At 44.0% G+C, this 22,724-nt stretch overlaps 1 protein-coding gene across 3 annotated transcripts in view; it reads left to right on the top strand.

The window, feature by feature from the left end:
- VSTM2A (V-set and transmembrane domain containing 2A) overlaps positions 1–22,511 on the top strand; it is a 39,364-nt gene extending 16,853 nt beyond the window's left edge. The window contains exon 5 of one of the 3 annotated variants that reach the window (XM_028703244.2): positions 21,236–22,511. In XM_028703244.2, coding sequence (XP_028559077.1) covers positions 21,236–21,312 — 77 coding nt within the window. In that variant the 3' untranslated portion in view covers positions 21,313–22,511. The other 2 variants (XM_028703243.2, XM_028703245.2) reach the window with 2 other exon arrangements.
- Positions 22,512–22,724: the final 213 nt, after the last annotated feature.

Below are 22,724 nucleotides of genomic sequence, written 5' to 3'. Positions count from 1 at the left end.
TACGACTACAATGACTACCACCATCGCTGTCAACTTTTCCCTTTTTTTAAGGGAAATTCCCTTATTCCGAACAGGATTCCTCGCAAGAAAAGGGAAAAGTTGACAGCTATGGACTACTACCCACTTATAGCTCTTGCCTCTGCTTTTCCCACTGCCATACAACACCCAGATAATGTTGATTTCAGATTTTAGAAGGTCTTTGAGCACCCTCCATGGTCCTGCCCCCTCAATGAATCTATATCCTCACTGCAGCAGTTCCTATGTTGGTTCCTGGTAGTGGGCATAAACATGCCAAGCCCTGACAGAGGAAAAGGAAGGAATATATATTCTTGCTAAAACTCAGTTCCTGAATTCTTATGTCTATTAAACAGTGATTTTATGTTGTTCATATTTATTTCTGTAGTGTGCATCAGTGCGTGTGAGACTTTATAGAGTAGAAGAGCCAATCCTTGCCCTTGGGAGCTTGCAATCTCCAAATTTCAATGAGAGGCAAGAGAGGAAGAAAGGGTATGGAAAGTATATGGCTGTTTCAGCAGCATGTGCTTTGGCATAGTTGCACAGTTTGTGTCAAAGGCTCGATGGAAAAAGGTAGTTTCCAAGAAGGATTTGAATGAGTGAGAGAAGTTGCATCATGCAGGTGTTCAAAGGTGGTTCTGAAAAGATGAGGTAGCAGAGGTGGAAGGATGAGGTCTTCTGAGGGAACTGCAGACTGCCATGATGGTCAGCAGAGAAGTTGGGAAAAGCAAAGGGATATATCAGGGTATAAGAGCAGAGAGATGAAGTGGGGAGAGACAGAAGACCATGGTGGACTTTGAAGGTAAGGACAGGCAGTTTTGCCAGATCTGGGAGTGGAGAGAATACCAATGTGGGGATTTAAGGTGTCACATGATTAGAGCAATGGGAGAGGTGACAGCAGAATGCTGGATAGATGTAAGGAGATCCAACAAGAGACAACGAAAGGGCACAGCAGAGAAGATTCAGTAGTCTAGGTTTAGAGAAGACCTGGAGTAGCAACAGGAGTACGTTGTCTGCTGCAGGAATTTGCAAATGAAGGGTTCCCTTGGCCTGAAGCGAGATGAGCGCCACACCCCATAGTCACCTTTGACTGGACTTAACCATCCAGGGGTCCTTTACTGCAATCATTTCTCTCAGGTGCAGTAAAGAGGAATTGGCAGGGAGAGGGGAGCACATCATATGCCAACCGAGAGGGCAGGCAAAACATCCCTATTTGGTCACGAAGTGAGCAGTGATACTTATACTACCACTTCTACGACATGAGGATGGGTGCGGTGATGCTGGCTATAAGGAGCCATGCACCACTCTCCTTCCTTGGAGGTTTCTAAGCAGAGGATTCTAAGCCCATCTGTCAGCGATGATTTACTTGAGATTCCGGCGTTCCAGGGGGTTCGGCTCGATGACCTTCAGGGTCCTTTCCAATTCTGTGATTCTATAGGTGCCACTGGGCTCAGGCGTCAAGTGGCAGGCTGAGATGGATGATGAGGAGGAACAAGAGGATAACATGGGGGTGGGGTGGGATAGAGACTGGAGAAGGCAAGTACTTCCCTCCCACAGCATATAGCTGCTATGGATGTGGGAAACAAGACTCCCTGGAATCCAGGAAGAGCGTCAACGAACCATTCAGGGTTGAGAAACCAGAGTCAGAAGGGGAGCCTAGTTGCCCAGGACCCGGCAGTACTCCTGTCACTAGGAAGGGAGCCCCCCCCCCATGCAATGAGTATCTACAAGCTTCACAGTCTTACAAGGAGCGTCTCCACCCCCATCGTTCAGCCCAGCACTGAGATCCAGTGCTGAGTGCCTTCTGGTAGTTCCCTCACTGAGAGAAGTGAGGCTACAGGGCCTTCTCGGTAGTGGCTCCCGCCCTGTGGAACGCCCTCCCATCAGATGTCAAGGAAATAAGCAACTATCCTACTTTTAAAAGACATCTGAAGGTAGTCCTGTTCAGGGAAGTTTTTAAGGTTTAATCCTGTATTGTGTTTTTAATATTCGATTTTGAGCTGCCCAGAGTGGCTGGGGAAACCCAGCCAGATGGGTGGGGTATAAATAATGTTGAGTGAAACTGGGAACTGACTTCCCTGTTTTGACTGTCGGACCCATCTTCTTCTGAAAATGCAATGGCGTCCAGCACACTTTCACTGCGTGGTGCTGAGTCATTCCGCTTCTCCCAGCTACAGCAGAGTTTTGCAGCAGCAGCGTTTCTGTGTGTAAGGATTTATCAGCACAGCAGTAAAACTCTCATACACAGCTTCTTCTATTCTATGAAGCTTTAATGTACAGCAGCAAAAACAAAAAACAGCCAGGAGAGAGCGACGGCATGTTGCCTCTCCTTTGCAGCCAAAACAGAAAGTGAAAGTAAGTTCACATTCGTAGGTGGAGCACACCCTGGGGACAGGATGTCTTTTCCCTTGAGCTATTAACCTTGTAAGGTCTGGGACACCTCACAAATAATAAATAATAATAATAATAATAATAATAATAATAATAATAATAATAATAATAATTATTATTATTATTATTATTATTACAAGGCACGAGACTTTCACATGTGAGCCCACCTTGTCCCATCTTTAGAAGCTTGGCAGTTGGGCATGCCAACCTATTGGGACACCTCTGTTGTTTCTACATAGTTGCAAATTCCTTTCGCCAAGCTTGGTCTTCACAGGGCAGAAGCACTGCTTCCAGCCAGGCCACTCTCTCCTTTCATCCAGCCTGAGCATAAAGTCTGCTGTGACTCCTTAGCTGCTACTGAGGCTGTGTATTGTGTATTGTGTATTGAGACTGTGCCTGAATAAAGATCTCTTCCTTGCTCTCAACTAAGAGCCTCTGTTGCCGTGGTCTCAGCAGGAGTCAGGGCCGTATGGCATGCTGCGCATCGCTCCATGTCCTGCCTCACCCTCAAGAGCGAGCTGAGAGTTGTGCCCACACCACCCTATCATTCAGACGACTGGGGAAAAGTGATACACTGTTTGTTTATTTTCACCTGATGTCTAGAAAGCACTGAGGAAAAGATTGATAAGTGAACTGAAACAGCCACACAGATTTCAACAGAGCTCTAGAGAATCCCACCTCTGTATGTAATTACAGTGCATTCAAAGGCTCCTATCTCATTCTCTTGTCCCGTTCCAGTTCTCTTGGAGAGATTAAGACAAAACCTGGCTTTCTTTGCTTTGTTTGAACTTACTCTAGGTGCTTTTTGTCAGAGAACTGACAAAAGATAGTGAGCCTATTTCATTTTTACCTCCAGGCTACTGTGACAAAGGGAAATGACTGTGCTTGTATCTAGAGTGCTGAGGCTTCCATCACTGTGCTGTCTTTTCAGCAAGTGAAGGACACAAAATTCTCCACTTCACATTTTGATATCAGTTATTATCCAGATTTCCTCGACAACTTTCCCCACCAAACTCAATAGATGTTAGGCATTAAACAGGGGTGAAGAACGTCTGGACTACGGGCCTAATTAAATGAAGTCACACATGCGTCTGGTAACTATAGAGACAGCTACAAAGGAACTATCAGGGGCTTCAAGGGGGATCATTGGGAACCAAGAGAGGCCTGTCCTGTTTTGCCATGTGCCGTGCCAGATTTACATATAAGCTAAACAAGCTATAGCTTAGGACTCCACTCTCTTGGGGGGCCCCAAAAAATTTAAAAGTATTTCACTATTAATATACTTCATCTTAATTGTATTTCAGTTCAACAATTACTTTGATAAGATACATATTTTGTTATGTGCAAATGGCTTTAGATACCTATTAGGTCCATAAATTACCTGGTTACCAGATTTATTTCAATGAATCTGGGGACACAATCAATCATTCAAACAATCATTTTTTTAAGAGAGGGAAAAGGTTATTTAAAAAAATAAAGAAGTAATATCTTCTCTTCTGCGGTCTCCTCTGTTGCGCGGCCTTCCTCTAGGAAGCTCTTTCTTGGAGAACTAGCCGTGCTTCCCTCCCTCCCTCCCTCCCTCCCTCCCTCTCCCTCCTTGCAGCAGCACACCAAGCTCAATGACCCCGCGCAGCTCTCACCCAGCACCGCATCTTCAGCCCCTACACAGAGGCCCCATATGATGTGTCTTGTGCACAACACATCATATGGGGACTTCCAGTGAGGTAAAATGGTGGGCTCCATGGCAGCAGGCAGCTCCTGAAGCCAGCCAGAGCCAACTGCGCTACTAGGCTGGCTCTGGGCAGCTTAGACTGCTGCTGCCATGTTTCCCTGGGACATTAGATGAAATTCAGGGACATTCCGGGGATGGAATTTGTCCGGGGACAAATTTGCAAATCCAGGGACTGTCCCCAGGAAACGGGGACATCTGGTAACCCTACCATGTAGCATATTTTCAATACACACACAAAAAAAAGTGACAATTTGTTGTTGACAAAGGACAGCTGGACATATAAAGGGCCCCATTACCTTCAGTAGCTTAGGGCCTCATCAAACCTAAATCCAGCCCTGGCCATGTGAGGCGAAACAGGAAGATGCTGCCTCCTGTCATAAGCCATGCTTACTGGGGTCACATGGCAGTGAGCTTTGGCAAAATCCAGTGCCACCCTGCAGGATTATGCCACCCAAGGCAGCTGCTTCACTCCATGTTTTTAAACAGAGCACTTCCCCCTTTGCAGAGGCTTTGAAGCTTCTTCAAAGGTGCGCTCCCAGTGTCAGGTAGCACCGAAATTCCATCTTCAAAGGAAACTGATTACAGTTACAGTGACACTCCTTCAAATATTGGCAAGTGTCCATCACCTGACATCACTCTGACATCAGGTGGTTGATAGGTGAGCAGCCTCTGTTGGCGTGTGAGTTTATCTTTGACACCTATGAATTTTGCTCTCTCTGTGTGCAGCTTGGAAGCTTCAGTAAAGCTGTTAAGCTCACCAATGTGAAACAGTTGTTGTCTTAAGCAGAGTTGTTTAAATTGACACAAAACACACACCCTGTATTTTCCCACTCTATAAAAGGTTACACAAAAGCTTTTGCCTCTCTGGTGTCAGAGGGGTTTCTATACTTCAATGTCCTTGCTGAACAAAGTCCACGTGCAAGTTCTAAGTCAATTTGCACAGAGTCCTGCTACTGCTTAGAATTCACTGAGTCCTGAAGTCTGGCAATTGTCCAAGTCTTCCTCCCAAATGAGCTCTTCTCAAAGAGTTCAGGTAACTTCACAGTTCTGCAATGATCCACTCCTTCCTGATCGCAACCAATGACCCACCACCAACATTGTAATCTGATCCCGTTTAACACAAAGACAAAGTTGCATGCCTAGTCTGCCCAGTATGAGCTCTCTCCTTTTTAATGGAATTAACCTATTAACTGCATTCCTCAACTCACTCACCTACCTATAGGAGATGGTCTGCAAGGGGATGGGATTTAGGAGCTGGTTGGATTTACTTTTCCCTTCCCGCACTCATTTCCTCTGAAGATTCTAAAATAATATTTTGCAATACTGATAGCTCGTGCACAAGGATATATCACAGAACCCCAATACATTGCAGAGATTTCTGGGGGATGTTTTAAGGTGTCTGCTTAGGTAATGAACACCGTGTGTGTCCACTTCAAGAATGTTGCCCAAGAGTCACCTGTGGCTGTGCATTGCAGAAGAAAATGAATGACGAGGAAACCTCCTCTTTTGGGAAAGTTTTTGCACCATTGTTATGTAACTTCTCACTGAAAAACTTCTTATGTGTTTTCAAGAACGCAGGCCACTGGTATAATATATTTGACTATATATAATAGTTGACATATAATGGCATCTTTTATCTGACAAAGTTCATTGGTAATTAGCATCTGACAGCGTTTCACAGTTGGCAGCTTAGGAAGTTTAATAGATGAAGCCTGCCAAAATCAAAGCAATTAAGAAAAGCAAAATATAATAATAATCTTAAGCAACTTTTAGAATTTCCAGTTTGGATGGTAAACATTTTACACTTAAAATACAACTTTGTTTATTGAGTTGGGGAAATTGGAAATTGCAGGAAATTTCAAATCTTCCCTTGTATATTCTTCTTGGCATGCAAATATATTGTGACGAGGGGAGGGAAAACGATGCAAGGACTATGACTGATTTTTGAAATGGCAACATTTATCAGCCTGCACAGCTGCCCAATGCAGATTGTGGTGGGTGACTTACTGGTGCCCTGGATGGAAGAGAGGCATGTTACAATGTTAGATGCATGGCTGGCTGTGCACATTGCGCCAGTGCTGGGGGGGGGGGCAAGGCTTTTGTGTCTAAATAAGCCTCTGCCCTCCAAGCCAGGCCTCTATACAGCTTTATAACACCCACCCATCTTTTGGCTGCAGTATGAGACTTAGATCAGTGGTGGGGAACACAAACGACTTCTGCATCGCTTCTCCCCTGCCAGTGGAGTTGGTGGAGCAGGCAGCAGAGGTGGGCTTCCACCAGTGGCGTAGCGTGGGTTGTCAGCACCCGGGGCAAGGCAAGTAATTTGCGCCCCCTAACCCGTGGTAGGGGCAGAGAGCTGCGAGTGCGAGCATGCCCCCCCCAGATGTTGCACCCAGTGCGGCCGGGCCCCCCCTGCACCCCCCACTCTACGCCACTGGCTTCCACTACCCACCCAAAGTGGGCACCTCAGCCTGCCTCATCAGTGGGCCGAGCCTGGGTAGGGCTGGGGGCTATAGAAACCTCCAGACTTTTGTGTACAATGAGGTGCATCCTTTGTCCCACCGACTTTGGCCACCAACGCCACCAACGTTTTGCTACCACTGGCAGGTGGGCCCCAGAAGTTTGCCCGTGTGGACATGCAGCTCTCAGGGTGAAAATGATTCCCTACCTCTGGACTAGGTGGTCACCCCAGGGGCCAATTAGGGTTTTTGTTTTGCCTGTCAAACAAGAAAATCAACCAGGTTTGCTTAGTGCACACTGGGTTTTGGGTTTTTCCTGCCTACTCCACACATTGTGTGTGCTTGCGGGGGGGGGGGGAATGCCACCTTTGGGTAAAAATTGGTGGGGGGCATTTCTATTTAGAAGTTAATTGGTCAAGGAAAAATCTGATGTGCATCTGGAAACACTTTTAAGGTGGTTGGGAGAATCAGGATTCCCCAAACTTGTTACTTCAGGATGTGGTACCCACAAAGAAGGCTGTAGACACTCACCCACCTGCCCTATTTCAGCTACCTGAAACTATGAGTCCTGAGTGAGGGTAAGTGTTGCAGGGGAGCCTCTCTCAATACTTGAACAGTGAGCTGCTCAAAAAGTTGAGGCACTAGGTAGCTCCTCAGTTTAACATGTTAAAATTGGAAATCTTGCTATATTCAAGTTAATAAAACCATGGCCCTACTTACTCAATGGAAGATTAGGTATAATAATAATAATAATAATAATAATAATAATAATAATAATAATTTATTATTTATACCCCGCCCATCTGGCTGAGTTTCCCCAGCCACTCTGGGCGGCTTGTAAGCAGTCCAAGCAATGATGCTAGCTATATATATTTGGTCAAATTTTTGATAAGCCGTAAGCTTGCTCATGAACTCTTTCTCATATGGTCTCCACCCACTTTCTCATGAAAATATCCATCCCCACTCCAGAGGAATCACACAGTTTGAGAAGGCTTAACACAAGTCTCCTACATGGTAAATCAGAAAGCATTTGGTTTTGCATCATCACTTATCACTTTTGCTCTTGTTTGTAAAACCATCAGATCAACAGGACTGGGAAGCAGCTTTAAGTGGCCTCATGTTATTCCAAGTCACAATTTTATTTTTTTTGAAAGATAGATAGCTAGAGAGAGAGAGATAGAGACCACTGGGTTGACAATTGCCAGGAATGCTGAGACACCGATTCTTGGCCCAGGTCAAATGCAATCAGAGGGGTGCTTGGCACACAAGGCTATCATCCTTAGGGCCACCTGAGCAGTTGAGGGCTTGTGACATGCAGCCACAACAACAACAACAAAATTTGATAGTTGCCATGCTGGCAATTGTGGTGGCTGCATTTAGAACACTCATGTGTAGGTGGTAGACCCAGTTCTCATGGCAACTAAAGCTTTATGTATAACTGTGTGCAGAGTGAGATGGGTCTATGCTTTTAGCATTGCCCCTGACATCAGGTCTTCTTCTTTAAACTGTGCGCTGCCCACAGATGTCAGTACAGAAAGCCTGATGCATGAGCACTTGCTTATTATGTGTAGGGGCTGCACACAATTGAGACATGGGGTTGTGTGGGGATTTGGATGATGCAGAGCCCCCACAAGTGAGCATGAGCTCGCTTTCTGGGCTTCCTGTACAAACAACCACATGGAGGAGGAGCCAGTGATGGGCTGTGGCACATTTACGCCCCACAAGTGAGTAACACATGTATTTGCGCGTCAAGACTCCAGCGCACCCCCAAGGATAAATAAATACACACTGACACAGAATTTTTGTTTAAGGTTAGTGGGCAAAAATATAGGCCACAACTTTATCGATTACAGCAATGTGAGTGGTATTGGCTTAGGCATTGGCAATTGGACTCCTGCCCAATTGCAGGAAGTCTGGAAAGGTAAACAACTGAATGAGGGAGCTCCGTCGATGGTATCCAATTGAAGCTCACCCTGGGTTTCCCGCTGGGTCCTGGTATGGCCCTAGCCCCTCAAGCGGACTTTGGACAAGATCCAGACCCACGGATTCCTTTACTGGAATACCCTTGTACCTGGAGGGGCAGGTGATGGCCACACCTCACCTCCCCCACATCACAATAAGCCAATGCCTAACCACCAAACCTTACAAAAGCTGTGACGATTGCTAAGAGGTAGGCGAAAACCAAATGGCCAGTGCCAATTTGCCAAATGGAAAAAATTTCCTACCCCGCCCCTGTTCCAAACCAGGCGACTAACCGAAGCCCAGAGCAAGGCCAAAGCAGACACCTAAAATATAGCACGGTTGGGTGGGGATTCAGCGTTGCGAAGCCAGGTGAATCCCCAGAAATGTGTTGCTGCCTTTTATATGCCCCCACGATCACACTACTGATCTCTGATTGGCCAATAGGCCATGGTGTGATCGTGGGACCTTCGCGTGGGCTGGGCTCAATCTCTCTCCCACCCACCCCAGGATGGGGGGGGGGCGCGTTGGGCCTGCGCACAATGTGGACCCTCAATTAGGAGGATCCGATTTGGCTTAAATAACAGTGTAGTTTGGTGCCTGTGTTTGTTTGTTTGTTTGTTTGTTTTATATATATTCCGCCCTATACCTGGGGGGTCTCAGGGCAGTTCACACAATAAAATCAAGATATAAAACCACAAAATGCATAATAAAAATAAGAACAACAACCCAACAGCTCCCCCACAAAACTGCAAAATATAAACAACAGGAACATACTTGCCCATAAAATATACATTTAAATATTATTTTGTTATAAAATATGCATTAAGTGGTTAAATGGGAATTTTCATGTTCTTGTTTAAAATGGCAGCTTAATTTGGGAATGGGACAGAACCGACTTATGAATGAACCCATGCAAAACTAACATGGACCAGAAATAGATGGATCTGTCCATCCCTGGTTTGCATCTCTGCTCAGCTGTGAAGCTCACTTAGCGGTCCTGGGAATTATATTAAGACCATAGTTTGCCATAAGAATATAAGAATAATCTGCTGGATCAGGCTAGTGGCTTAAATAGTCCACCTTCCTGTTCTCACAGTGGCCAAACAGATGTGTGTGAGAAGCAAGAAAACAGGACCTGAGCACAACAGGCTTCTCTCGTCTTATGTTTTCCATCACCTTGTATTCTGAAGCACACTGTCTCTGACGGTGGAGGTAGAAGATGGTCATTGCACCCACAGATAGCCTTACCTTTCATTAATTGGTGCATCTTCTTTTAAAGTCATCCATATATGCTATGTGAATAAGTACTTTATTTTGTTTGTCCTGGCACTTGTGACATTAAGCTTCATTGGATATCCTTGAGTTCTAGTGTTACAAGAGAGGAAGGAAAACTGTCCTCTATCCAATTTCACAATGCTATGCATAATTGTATACACCTCTATCATGTCTCCTCTTACTCAGCTTTTTTAAAATTATTTTTATTATTATTATTACTATTATTATTATTATCATCATTATTATTTTGACAAAGTAATAATCATACATAAATAAGAATAAAAATATGCACCCCACCACCAGGACCATTCTGTTGTAACTATCCAACCTCCCAAAATTTCAGCACCTCCTACGATGGTTTGACCCATTTCCGTTTTAACGGTACAATTTCTACAAACACTCTCTGTGTCTCCTCAAAAATCATTTCTCCTGCATATTCCCTTTCTTAATGGCACATGCTAATTTATCATTAATAGCTATATCCCACACCTCTTTATACCATTCTTCCATTTGATATTCTGCTTGCCCCTTCCACTTCCTAGCTATCATAATTCGTGCGGCTGTCAATAAATTTGTGTGCAAGTCCTTCCTAGCCTGCGAACCTTCCACCCCACCATAAATTTATAATAATGCTGCCTCTGGACTTTTGGACATACTCAGCTTTTCTCTAAATTGAAACCAAAACCAAAACCCAAATATTGTAACCTTTCCTTATAAGGAAGATGCTCCATCCCTTTGATTATTGGAGTTTTCCTTCTCTGAACCTCTTTTGGATCTTTTCTGAATGCTCCCAGGAGGGTGCTGTTCCATAATTTGGGCACCACCTCAGAAAAGGATGAGATTCAGGTACCCTCTGAGAGGACTCCCATGAATGGCAAACCTTGTGTAAGGCATTATGTGATTACCTTAGCAAACAGAGAAGAAGACATAGGAGAAGGTAGTCTCTAACAGTGGAATTCCATGCATGAGTTCAATGAAATTTACTTTCATATAAGTAAATACATGCTAAAGGACACAAAGCCCAGACTGTTCGAGATTTCTAATGGTGGTAACCAGCATGTGAAATTTCAGATAAGAAGGGTAAGTTAGCAAAAACAAATGCACAACCTAGGTACAACAACAGCAGCAGCAGCAACAACAACAACAACAACTAATAATAATAATAATAATGATGATGATGATGATGATGATGATGATGATGTAGCATCAGTTGCAGAATACTGCCCCTGACACCCACACAATTGCTCAGTAATCACATTTTGGCCATCAATCTTTGGACCAAAAGGCAGAGGACAAGAAGGCTTGGATTTGAACTAGTTTCAATTTAGAACTCAACTCTTTAACAGAATATAAACACTTATATAGTCAGATTTTCTAGCCAAACCTGAGTAGTAAGGTGTCTGTTTCAGAATTAGGCACCAGGCAAAAATGTTCCTCTTCAACCTGGCCTTTGGCTGATTAATATTCCACACACTTTTAAATGTGTTTGTGGGAGGGGGGCTATTGTTTCATCGTTTTTGTTTTAACCATTTAACTGTGTTTTTATCTAGTATTTTTATCCTGTGACAGCCCTGAGATCTTTTGATGAAGGGCGATATGTAAACCTAATAAATAATAATAATAATAATAATAATAATAATAATAATAATAATAATAGAAGAAGGAACATAATTCTGCTTCCCATTCTTGTTTGAAAAACATCCTAGCACACATGTGAATGCTGCAATGAAAAGAACATCCAAATTGTTCAACCTCATTTGCAGTTATAAAAAGAAAATGTGCCGCATAAGTGAGAATTTTTGTGGGAGCAGCTGCAAGAACCCCTTGGGTACTTATATTACATAGGGCTATAATATGTGCATGAAACTAGGTTACAGCTGACCTTCTTATGAAAAAGAAAATACCCCTCATTTTCTTTAACGCTTCAGAAAAGGAAAAGTTCTCACATCTATTGTTGCAAGGTTGTTCCTCTCAGTGCCCCTTTTCTTCGTCTTCTTCACCCTCGCCGTTCTTGGCCTCATTTCCCCACACTGCCCTTGTATCCTTTTCAATGTCCTCACAATGCTATGTCTGGCATCATGGATCCTGTAAAGGGCAACTCCCTGATCTCAATCTTGCCAAGTATGATTGACGGCAAGGTGTTATTTTGGGTTTATTTGCTCCTGGTCTTTCCACCACCGCTTTCTTTTTAAACCTATTCACGTCTAAACCTATTCATGTCTAGAAAGAGATTCAGACTTGCAATATTTATTGTGAGCTGAAAAGGGGAAGAAATATGCTTTGAAACTACGTTACAGCCAACAGCCGTCTAATATGCAATTCCCTGCAGAGGAGGCTTTAGGACAGTGCAAGTGTTGCAGCCAAAGAGGGCATCTTCTCAAACACCAGCAAGGGCTTGCCTAGCTTCAAGAAGGAGGTGTGAGAACTCTGACAGGGTCCTACAGCCAAGCAAGTGCTTACCAGGTTTTGGCAAGGAGGTAGGAGGGCTCTAGGATCCTGCCAGAGCCTTGTGCCTCCTTCCCAAAGCCCAGCTTAAGCCACTAGGGCTGCGGGGAGGGCATCAGATAGCCTGGCACAGGGTGACATACAGTGGCGCAGCTTCATGCTCTGGCACTGGGGATTGGAGAGCAGGCAGGGGCGGGGTTCGCCACCTGCAGGGGCGTGGTGCCCAGCACAGGCGGGGGAGCAGCCACGATGGCACCCCACCAGGATCACGCTGCCAGGGGTGGTGCGCTCCCCCCACACTCTTCTTCCTCCACCAGTGGTGACATATTATCTCCACCCTTGTTCCCAGGACCTGTCCCTGAAAGCTTAGAACATGGTTGAAATGGTGGTGAGGCCATGTGAGTAGACCAAATTTTGTGGCTATACATAAATGTAACCAACTCAGAGTAAACGACAGAATTATTATTATTATTTTTTTAAAAAAAAATGGGCAAGAAAATGGAGGAAAGCTTTAGAACAGGCACCCCCCAAACTCGGCCCTCCAGATGTTTTGGGACTACAACTCCCATCATCCTTGGCTAATAGTACCAATGGTCAGGGATGATGGGAATTGTAGTCCCAAAACATCTGGAGGGCCAAGATTCGGGATGCCTGCTTTAGAAGAAAGAAAGCACCTATCTAAGACAACCAACATAACTTAGAAATCTCTCCAGGAAAGATGCAATCCAGTTTCAAGAGAGGGACTAAGAGTGCTGGAAAATGTTCTGCAGGAGCGGCTGGCCAGTTAGGAAGAGGAATCCAGATATTTATCACTTATACAGAGGGAAATCTGATTGTTCCCATTTCCCAACTAGGTGCAACTAGAGGTTGTGAAGGGGATGAATCACCTCTTGAATTTTCTTGTCAGATGGGATGGAGAAATCCCCTGTGGAGTTGAATATGAAAGCTTCCATGTGACTTGCTCGCTCCCTGTTAATGGCATGGAGAGTTTGTGGGTACAGAGCAGATACCCACTTAGAAGGGAGGACTTTCTTTTTACTGTAAAGGTAAAGGTAAAGGGACCCCTGACCATTAGGTCCAGTCGTGGCCGACTCTGGGGTTGCAGTGCTCATCTCGCTTTATTGGCCGAGGGAGCTGGTGTACAGCTTCCGGGTCATGTGGCCAGCATGACTAAGCGCAGTGCACGGAAATGCCGTTTACCTTCCCGCTGAAGCGGTACCTATTTATCTACTTGCACTTTGACGTACTTTTGAGCTGCTAGGTTGGCAGGAGCAGGGACCGAGCAACAGGAGCTCACCCCATCATGGGGATTCGAACCGCCAACCATCTGATTGGCAAGTCCTAGGCTCTGTGGTTTAGCCCACAGCGCCACCCGCGTCCCTCTACTTTTTACTGTAGATGTTCATTAAAAAGCACACACACACATGGGTTGCTACGGTGAATTGAAGTCAACAGCTGTGTCACTAAATTAAGCTGAGGAACACGAGGCAAAGAAAGAAGAGTGGAAATGCTCAGAGAAGCAGCAGCAGCTAAGGGGAACAAACAGCGGTGGAAAAATAATAATGTAAAGTACTATTGACAGTTGATACAGCTCTCTGAGGTCTCAAGCTGGGAAGGGCTTTGTTCTGTATCAGAAAAGGTAGCAATCAGGAATGTGGGAGGAGAGGAGTGGGTGTAATTAAGTTATGTTTTGAAACCTCACTCACATTTCTGCAAGTAATGCAAAGGTCTCATAACCATCAAGGTTCTGTGTTGGTATTGTATTCCCCCCCACACACACTTTAATTATAATGCAGCGAATATTATTTTCTCAGGCAGGGAATGAAAAAGATTTAAAATCCCTCCACAATAACGCTGGCCAGATGCAGAGAAGTTTCCAGCACAGACACAATGTGCGCTGCCACTCCAATATGACTGACTCCTACGTGTGTTAATAGCGACTCTCTTCAGTCACTGAAGACATTTTTAAGGGCTGAAATATTTCTTTATTTGCTGCAACGCTCCTCAGCTTCATTTGCTGAGACTGCTGTTGAATCCTGCTTGCTGTAGGAATGCATGTGGGTTGGCTGGTTTGTTTTTTCATGGCCATTCGTGTCAGACATGACATTGAGATGCCATTGAAAAAGATCCAGGGGCAGTATGGGAAAACGAGGGCAAGACGAAGAATGCCGGTAAAGAAGAAATGGGGCACTGAGAGGAATCACAATGAAACACCGAAAATCTGTTTCTAATTAATTCTGCAGGGCAATAGCAGAAAATCAGAATCATTTTCAAACTCATGCAAAAGACCGTCAAACGTTCCCTGGTTTTATGCTCAAATTGTAGCCCTGTGTATACATTATCCATGCATACAACATCCATGGGTATATAAGGGACTGATGCTGGGCTGTTGGTGCTTGATCTGAACCCTAACATTGCACACAGTGCTCTAGCCGAACCCCCTTGTGTCCACAGGTTAAGCCCAGACATCTGCAAAGGGGTGCTGACTTGCATTCAGCTACCTGGAAGCATGTAAGTCCACTACATGATTGGACACTGTGGGAGACACATGGATGTTGAGGACTACCCAGTTCCATGTCATGGCACATATGCCAATACAAAATCATATGGGTTTCTGCAGCTAGCTAGATTAAAATGTACTGAGAGCAGATGAGGCCAAGGAAGATTGACAGCTACTCCCTTGAGGTTATGGCCACCTAACATAGGACAGTAGAGACAATATGGTTGGCTATATCAGGGGCTGGGCCGAGGAGGAATGGTAGAGACCGCCTCCCCAGCCTGACCCTTCCAGAGAAGAGGAAGACAGTTCAGAATTACAACAGGGGTTTGAGGGAGGTCACAGCTCAGAGGAAGATGAGGGGGAAAGTCGGGAAATAATGGGAGAGGAGGAGGAGGAAGAAGAAGAAGCACTATCAGGGGAGTGACAGCTGACGGACTCAGTGTCTTAAGAAAGCATTCCAGACCCTCCCTCTCCCAGAACCCGGCAGGCATTGAAAGTAGGAGAGCAAAGAGCTCAAAGACAGAAGGTACTTCTCAGCATTTGTAGTAGAGACGTTGTGCTTGATGAATGAGGAAGTGGGAGAGATGGGGGAAGCAGATTCACTCGGGACAATGCCATTATCCAAGAGGCTGGGTTCTAAAGCCTCTCTCTATAAATACTGAATAAAAAGTGGACAGTAAGAACATTCCTTGTCTTTGTACATTTCTGGGCAACTGGCCGTGGGAGTCGCTGGAAGCAGCCTGACAGGCTGCAATTCTGCAGCAGGTAAACTGTATGTGCATCCCTACATCCCCTCTCCAAATAATAATAATAATAATAATAATAATAATAATAATAATAATAACAATAATATATTTATTCCCCAGCCACTCTGGGTGGCTTCCAACAAAATATTAAAATACAGTAGTCCATCAAACATTAAAAGCTTCCCTAAACAGGGCTGCCTTCAGGTGTCTTCTAAAAGTCTGGTAGTTGTTGTTCTCTTTGACATCTGGTGGGAGGGTGTTCCACAGGGAAGGCGCCACTACCGAGAAGGCCCTCTGCCTGGTTCCCTGTAACTTGGCTTCTTGCAGCGAAGGCAACTTCAGCTTCTCAGTTAACCCATGGAGTAGGTACTCTGGGCAGAGACAGATGGCAAGAAGGGTTGCTTCTCATCCCCAGCCCATAATGAATTATGGTAGGGACAGTTCAGCACTCACCCACCTTATTTTCTCTCTCAGGATATTCAAATGCTTCACATTCATTAGTTTCTTCTTCGTTCTCATGCCTCAAATCACATACGGGGGGGGGGGGGGGGCAAGGTTGAGAAAGAGTGCCTTGCTCATCTGTTTCATTTTTTAAAATCCCGTTCTTCCCTGAAGGAGTTCAGGATGGTGTACATGGTCTTTTACACTTTATGCTCACCAACCACTGTATGAGGTGGGGCTGGCTGACAGAGAGGGAATGAATGGCTCGTGGTGAGCTGAGGAGCTGTGTAAATGAGCAGAGATTTGAACCCAAGTCTTTCCATCAAAATTGACAACTGTAAGCACTGCACTGCCAAAGAAAGTCTCCTATCTATAATGCAAAACTTGCACCCACACTGTTTCAAAAACATTTCCCACACCCGGCAGTCACTTAAATCAAATGCCTTATCCCGAAAAGGAGACCAGCTTCTTATTTGTTACAGCTTATAAAAATAAAATCTCATTTGTTTCTCCTTTTATGTACATTTGTGGACTAAGTGCCTAGTTGTCTCTCACTCCTATGAACTGATGGAAAGGAAGAGTATTTCCAATATGTTAAATGAACCATTTCAACAACTGCAGCTGCCTTAGGAATAATTAATCATTGAGCTACTTACTGAAAGAGGACCTAGTGCTGGGGATGTTCCAAATCGGTTTCACAAAGGCATGCATAGGATCAGACTGAACAAGTCCCACTTCAACCACATCCTGCTGACAACCACAGTGTCAACAAAGGGAAGCAAGCCAAGCCCAAGTTCCCTTTCTCATCCAACATACCTTATGAAGGGCATTTAGCTGAATGAGTTTAAATGCCAGACAGTATTTCTAGAAATACCCATGCCTAGTTTCAACAGTAATGTTTGAAAAAGGCCCAAATAATCAATCTTTAAAATGCAATCTGTCTTTGGCATTGACTTAAGGCCTCTATAATTTCCCAACATAATCTAAACTCTGTACAATGGGAACTCAAAATCCAGTGCATAATGTATGCAAGTTAATATACTGCAGGCAGCTATGTTTGTTTTGCATGAATTTACATGCTTGATTTTCAACTATGGTTTTGAGGGGCAAAGTACACATTACTTTTAACGAATGGATGTTGCCGACATTCCCACACACCCAAATAATGTTTATTCAGAACTGACACATGGTGCGATGTCATCATGCTGTGTAACCCCTCTCCATGGTTTGACTTCATTGGCTCCTGTTTGTAGGGTCTGGGGCAGCATTGAGGGCGATGTAGGGTGACTGTGCACAGAGGACATTTGAAGGGCTTCCAGAGAACAGCCCTCAACTTGGAGGAGCCCTCTGCTATTGAAAGGGCTGCTCGGTCCAAGTTCGGTTTAAATATAGGAGACTGGAAGAAGGGAGAGCCAAGAAATTGCCTTTCAACAGTTAGGACTTGGGCAGCAGACTTACCTAGCAGGCACATGGGGCTCCAGTTCACACAATGTCAGGGATTGGACTCAAGAGGGTGAGATGGAGGAGGAGGAGCTGACACTGCAGGAGAGGGGGAAGGCTGCATTGAATCACAGCAGGGCTTTGAGGAAGATAACAGCTCAGAGACAGGCAAACAGCAGAGTTATGCTGTGTTAGGAGAAGGAGCAGGGGAGGCAGGACAGCTAGCTTACATGTCACTGGACAGCATAACCAACCCCCCCTTCTCCCCAAAGGGTGCAAGAACAAAGAGCCCAGAGACAATTGTCTGCAGACAGACACCTTAGAAGCAGGTGTTGTTGTGAGAGGGGGAAGGGGGAGGAGCTCAGTGTGAGCAACTCCATTATGGAGGAATGACTGGAATTCTTTGTCTTTGACCATGATGACTGAATAAATCATACGTAAGAACTTTCTTGTTTCCTCCCTGCCTCGTGGTGCCATCGGGGGGAGGGAGAGAATTCCTCAAGGCTGACACACAACCTTTCTATCTTATTAGGATAGCCAATGTTAGTTTTCTAGAAAAAGAGGTGCTGGAACTCACCATGAACATCTTTCTTGTTCTCTTATAATGGCAATGGTGCCCATCTGAGAGGGGCCGGAACTGAGTTTGGCGAGTTCCGGTATTAAAAAGCCTTTGTTATGTTGTTGTTGTTGTTGTTTAGTCGTTTAGTCGTGTCCGACTCTTTGTGACCCCATGGACCAGAGCACGCCAGGCCCTCCTGTCTTCCACTGCCTCCTGCAGTTTGGTCAAATTCATGCTGGTAACTTCGAGAACACTGTCCAACCATCTCGTCCTCTGTCGTCCCCTTCTCCTTGTGCCCTCCATCTTTCCCAACATCAGGGTCTTTTCCAGGGAGTCTTCTCTTCTCATGAGGTGGCCAAAGTATTGGAGCCTCAGCTTCAGGATCTGTCCTTCCAGTGAGCACTCAGGGCTGATTTCCTTAGTGCTCACTGGAAGGACATAGCCATTATTTATTTATTTGCAGCTAGACATATAAATCACCATGTGCAAATTTGCATCCTCTTTAGTCTTGTTTTGGTGATGTATTTCTTTGTCGGGTGGAGCATGTGTGAGTGGGCATTCTATCAGAAGACATGGCGTGGAGGTGTGGAGCAGTAACAGCTACTGACTGAAAACCATGTGTAGTTTGGTCCAAACTCTTTTCAAAAATTCAGGTTGTTGGTGATGAGTAATTTTAGAGCAGGAAGAGAAATCTTGATATGTGAAGGGGGAAAACTGATAGGTAAGAATACGTCTGAAGTCACAGGAAGATGGAAATATATAGCCATGCAAGGCAGGGCAGTATTGCCTCCTGAATCCTGGACTCTTTTGCTGACGCTAGGAGATTAGACCTATATTTCCAAAATACAGGGCAAATGTTTTCTTCTTTAAATGTTCATATTCTACCAGTAGATTTTTTTATTTATTTTAAAAAAGAAATTCGTGGAAGCCTGTGTAGACATATAATTGCAGAAGATGAAAACTTGCTATGCTACATCTTGGACATTTCAATGAGAAATATGAAAGGAATGAAGTTCCTCTTCTTTTAAATTTATTTACATATTCAGGTCTGCTTTAACTTGCACATGTCTTGTCGAACATGATTTAAAATGAAACTGAATAAAATGAAAACAAATGAACCTGCTACGACCGAAATAAACTGTGTATGTGGTGGCAAGTAACCTGGGTGCATACTTGATTCTTGCCACGCACAGTCTTGGCCTTAACGTGCCAGTTTTTAGTTCTGAAACTATAAATGTCCATGGGAAAAGGCTGTTTTGCTGTCATACAACAATACGCTTGAAGTGTTTTAAACCTCTCAAGGCCAATGGAATCCCAAGCCTCGGGACAAATATGTCTAAGAACATAGGCCATAGTCAGGAGACCATGAGAACTGTCATAGCTAATTACAAGAAAGTGTCCATTTTAGACATTGCTCACACTTGAAAAGTACACATGGAGAAGAGAGAATGGGACTGTACTTCTGGGGCATCAAGCTCCCTCGGTATCTATATGTTCATTGTGATAACTGCGAAGCAGCTCTGAGGCATGGCAGCTGAACACAGAATCACAGTATCATATAATTGTATAGTTGGAAGGAATCTTCCAGGAATCTTTATTCCCAACCTGGGTCTTGAAACCACAACCCTGAGATTAAGAGTCTTGTGCTCTACCAACTGAGCTATCCTGCATAGGTGTGCCAAGCATTTGGACCTGCCAATTAGAGGAGCGTCTCCAGGCATTTAGCTCAGCTGAGCTTGAGTAGGCACCAGTTGGCAAATATTATGTTCAACGTGTGGATATTGTGGGTGGAGAGGGCATCATAACCAAAGTTCGTGATATCGGGGTGGAGTCAATGATACAGTCCCACTTCCCCTTTTCCATATGTAGTATACACACATTAATTCATTTCTGCAAAAGTCCACGTGTTCACAATCTTTTGGGTCACAGCCATATCATCAAAGAAACAAAAAAGAGAAGAAAAAAGAAATAGATTTAGCAGATTCTTCCTCACTTCACTTTGTATGAACCTTTTAATATTTGTTATTCTGTTATTTCATTGTGCTTTATAATGATAGTATCATACTAACATGCATATTTTTGTGATCAAAGAAATGTTCTGTACATTGCAGTCCCCAAGTCACACCTGTTAATGTTTCTTTGAGCTAGCCCATGCTAATGTTATAATATATAAAAGAGCAGGCTCTCAGATGTCACTGGCATTAATCCAGTCCAAAACTTAGTTAGGCACACTTAAACCCATTGGTTTTTACCGGATTTAAGTACACATCTGGTTTGGACTCCAACTGAACACAGTTTACTAGCTGTGTGACAGTGGTCTACCAGCCGAGGCAGCAAGATATGTAGAAATCAGCTATCTATGCCATACCACCATTTTGTTTTTATGAACGTTTGTAGCAACCTAATGCCAAGTCTAGCCATTTGCACCAGGACTGGCTGGTGGTAGCTCTCTGCAGCCTTGGGCAGCTGGAAGTCTTCCCTGTTCCGGCCACCCAATATCATTTTTGGGTCTCAAGAATTGAATCTGGACCTTCTGCATGGAAGGCTAATTTTCCACTAGCAAGCTCTGCCCCACTCCCAGTATTATAATTATTGTTTTTAATTAGAGGGGAAAGTGCCTAACCTGAAATAATAAGCATTTAGGAAAAAATATATGCTACATATATTTTTGAACATATCCTTTTTGTCCGATGCAATGCTTTTTTTTACAGACTCTTTAGCACAGGACTGCACAGCTTGTTTCTCACCTAGCCAAACACAACCCACCAGCTGTGGGTGTTGTTTCACAGGGGGCTGACTGGATAAGCCTTCTATGATAAGCACAGCCACAACGCATCACTCCTGGACTGTGTTCGGTTTGATGGGTCACAATCTGCACAGCGCTGCCTGCTTAATTTCTGCAGGAAGTGTTTTCTAGCCAAGAGGGGATTGCTATGTCAGTGACTTTATATATGTTTTGCGTTAAAGAAAGAAAAATAAATGCTTTGAGGCGGAAGGTATATCAGTTTGTTCCTTTTGCCATGCGGCAATCGGATTGCATTGTTGAGACTGAGAGAGGCATACAAGAAAACTAAGCAAAGAACTTCCATGGGACTGAAATACTTTGTATGTGTTGTTATTTGCAGTGCATGCCAAGACAGTCATGGGCACAAGAGCCAAGCTGGCCAGCTAATTAAGTATAAAAAAAAAATATGTATGTGTTTAAACAGCCTTATAAAGGAGCATTGGAAATCTGCAAGATGAGCGAATATCTTATAACTTCTTCCGCAGGTGCGAGGATAGCTACAAGCCATGGACTTTCTGTCCTGCTTCTTGTTTGTGGCTTTGTGAAGGGTGCTTTGCTTTAATCTAAAAAGTGCTGACTTTTTCCAATATCACTTTCTCTTCTTAAAGCAAAGAGCAAATCGCCTGTAAAACCTACGGAGCGGACAGCAAAGTTGACCCTAACTTCCAACCACCTCTCTGCACCCAATGTACTCTAATTCTCTACACAAAAGGAGCACCTTCTTCAGGACACACACACACAAAACAAAATGTTAAAAAGAATTTTTTTTGCAAAAGGAGAGAAGAGGCTAGCATATAGTTTCTTCAAGTCTTACTTTCTTTGGAATGTACCACTGGTCTTTTCTTTGAGGGGATCTGGAGTGCTGTAACAGAACATTGTTCAACTTGACGACAACATTTTCTTCCACTTTCCCCCCTCCTTTTTGATTCAGTGAAGAGAAGCATTGAATTCCCTTGAGTCTTCAGGGGTTGCCTAGAAATTTTTAGCATCATCCAACTGAACATTTGTTCTTATACTTGGACAAGCACCACTCTACGCTGAAAGGAAGCAGAATTCAAACTTCCCCTTTCCCAAATCTGAGCCCAAAACTTGCCCGGCCTGCAAGATCTAAAACACAACCTTGTGTTGAAAGTGCTTTTTGTTCTAGGCAGCAAATCTGACAAGAATTCAAAGCTGCTCACTGTACAAGAGGACTATATGTTTCTGGACGAGGCGGAAGAAAGTGTTGGAACTTCTCCTGCGCATCCTATCTTCTTTCATTTGATTTTCCCTCTCCCATTACTGTTTCTTGCTTTCTTTCCTGTTTGATGGTGGCAGCTGCTGGCCCTCGCCAACCCCTGGGGAGCACTTGAAGGTTTCTATAAATACATCTTTTATTTGTGTGTGTTCTCTATTTTGATGTGTTTTCTCTAATTTTGCAACTCCTGTATATGCAAACCTAACTTAAATTCTGTAAATTGCTTACAGTATGTGTGATATAACTTCAGAATAGACATTCTGTGGTCCATCCTGCAAGCCAGTTTGAGTATTATCTCAGTGTGGTGCCACCAAATGACATCTCTGTTTCCTTTTCAACAACGCATTCATTTTAATTTGTAATTCAGTGCTATGTGAGATTTTGTAATCCATGCAGTCACTTTTCACTGGTCTGAGCCCTTGCAGATGGCAATGCGCCCCTCTGTTTACTCTGTAAAAAATGCACATTAAAATTTGTTATGGTCTCCAAGCATTGAATTATTTGCATTGGACATATGTCATGTCGGAATTGTATTGAATCATCTTTTAATTTATGTATGTTACTGGAGATGAAGTGATCTTGATTGTATGGCCAGAAAAATGTAGAACTACAAATATTTCGATTACTTACTATATTTCCATACCACCCTTTATCCAAGGATTACAGGGTGGTTTACAATATAAAACCACACAAATGCATAACATAGTAACAAACAAAAACAGTAACTCTTCCACACA

Source organism: Podarcis muralis, chromosome 13 (genome assembly GCF_964188315.1).
Source record: "Podarcis muralis chromosome 13, rPodMur119.hap1.1, whole genome shotgun sequence".
NCBI classification, from domain to species: Eukaryota; Metazoa; Chordata; class Lepidosauria; order Squamata; family Lacertidae; genus Podarcis; species Podarcis muralis.
The sequence above is the reverse complement of the archived record's forward strand: the minus strand, read 5'-3'. Positions and strand labels throughout refer to the sequence as shown.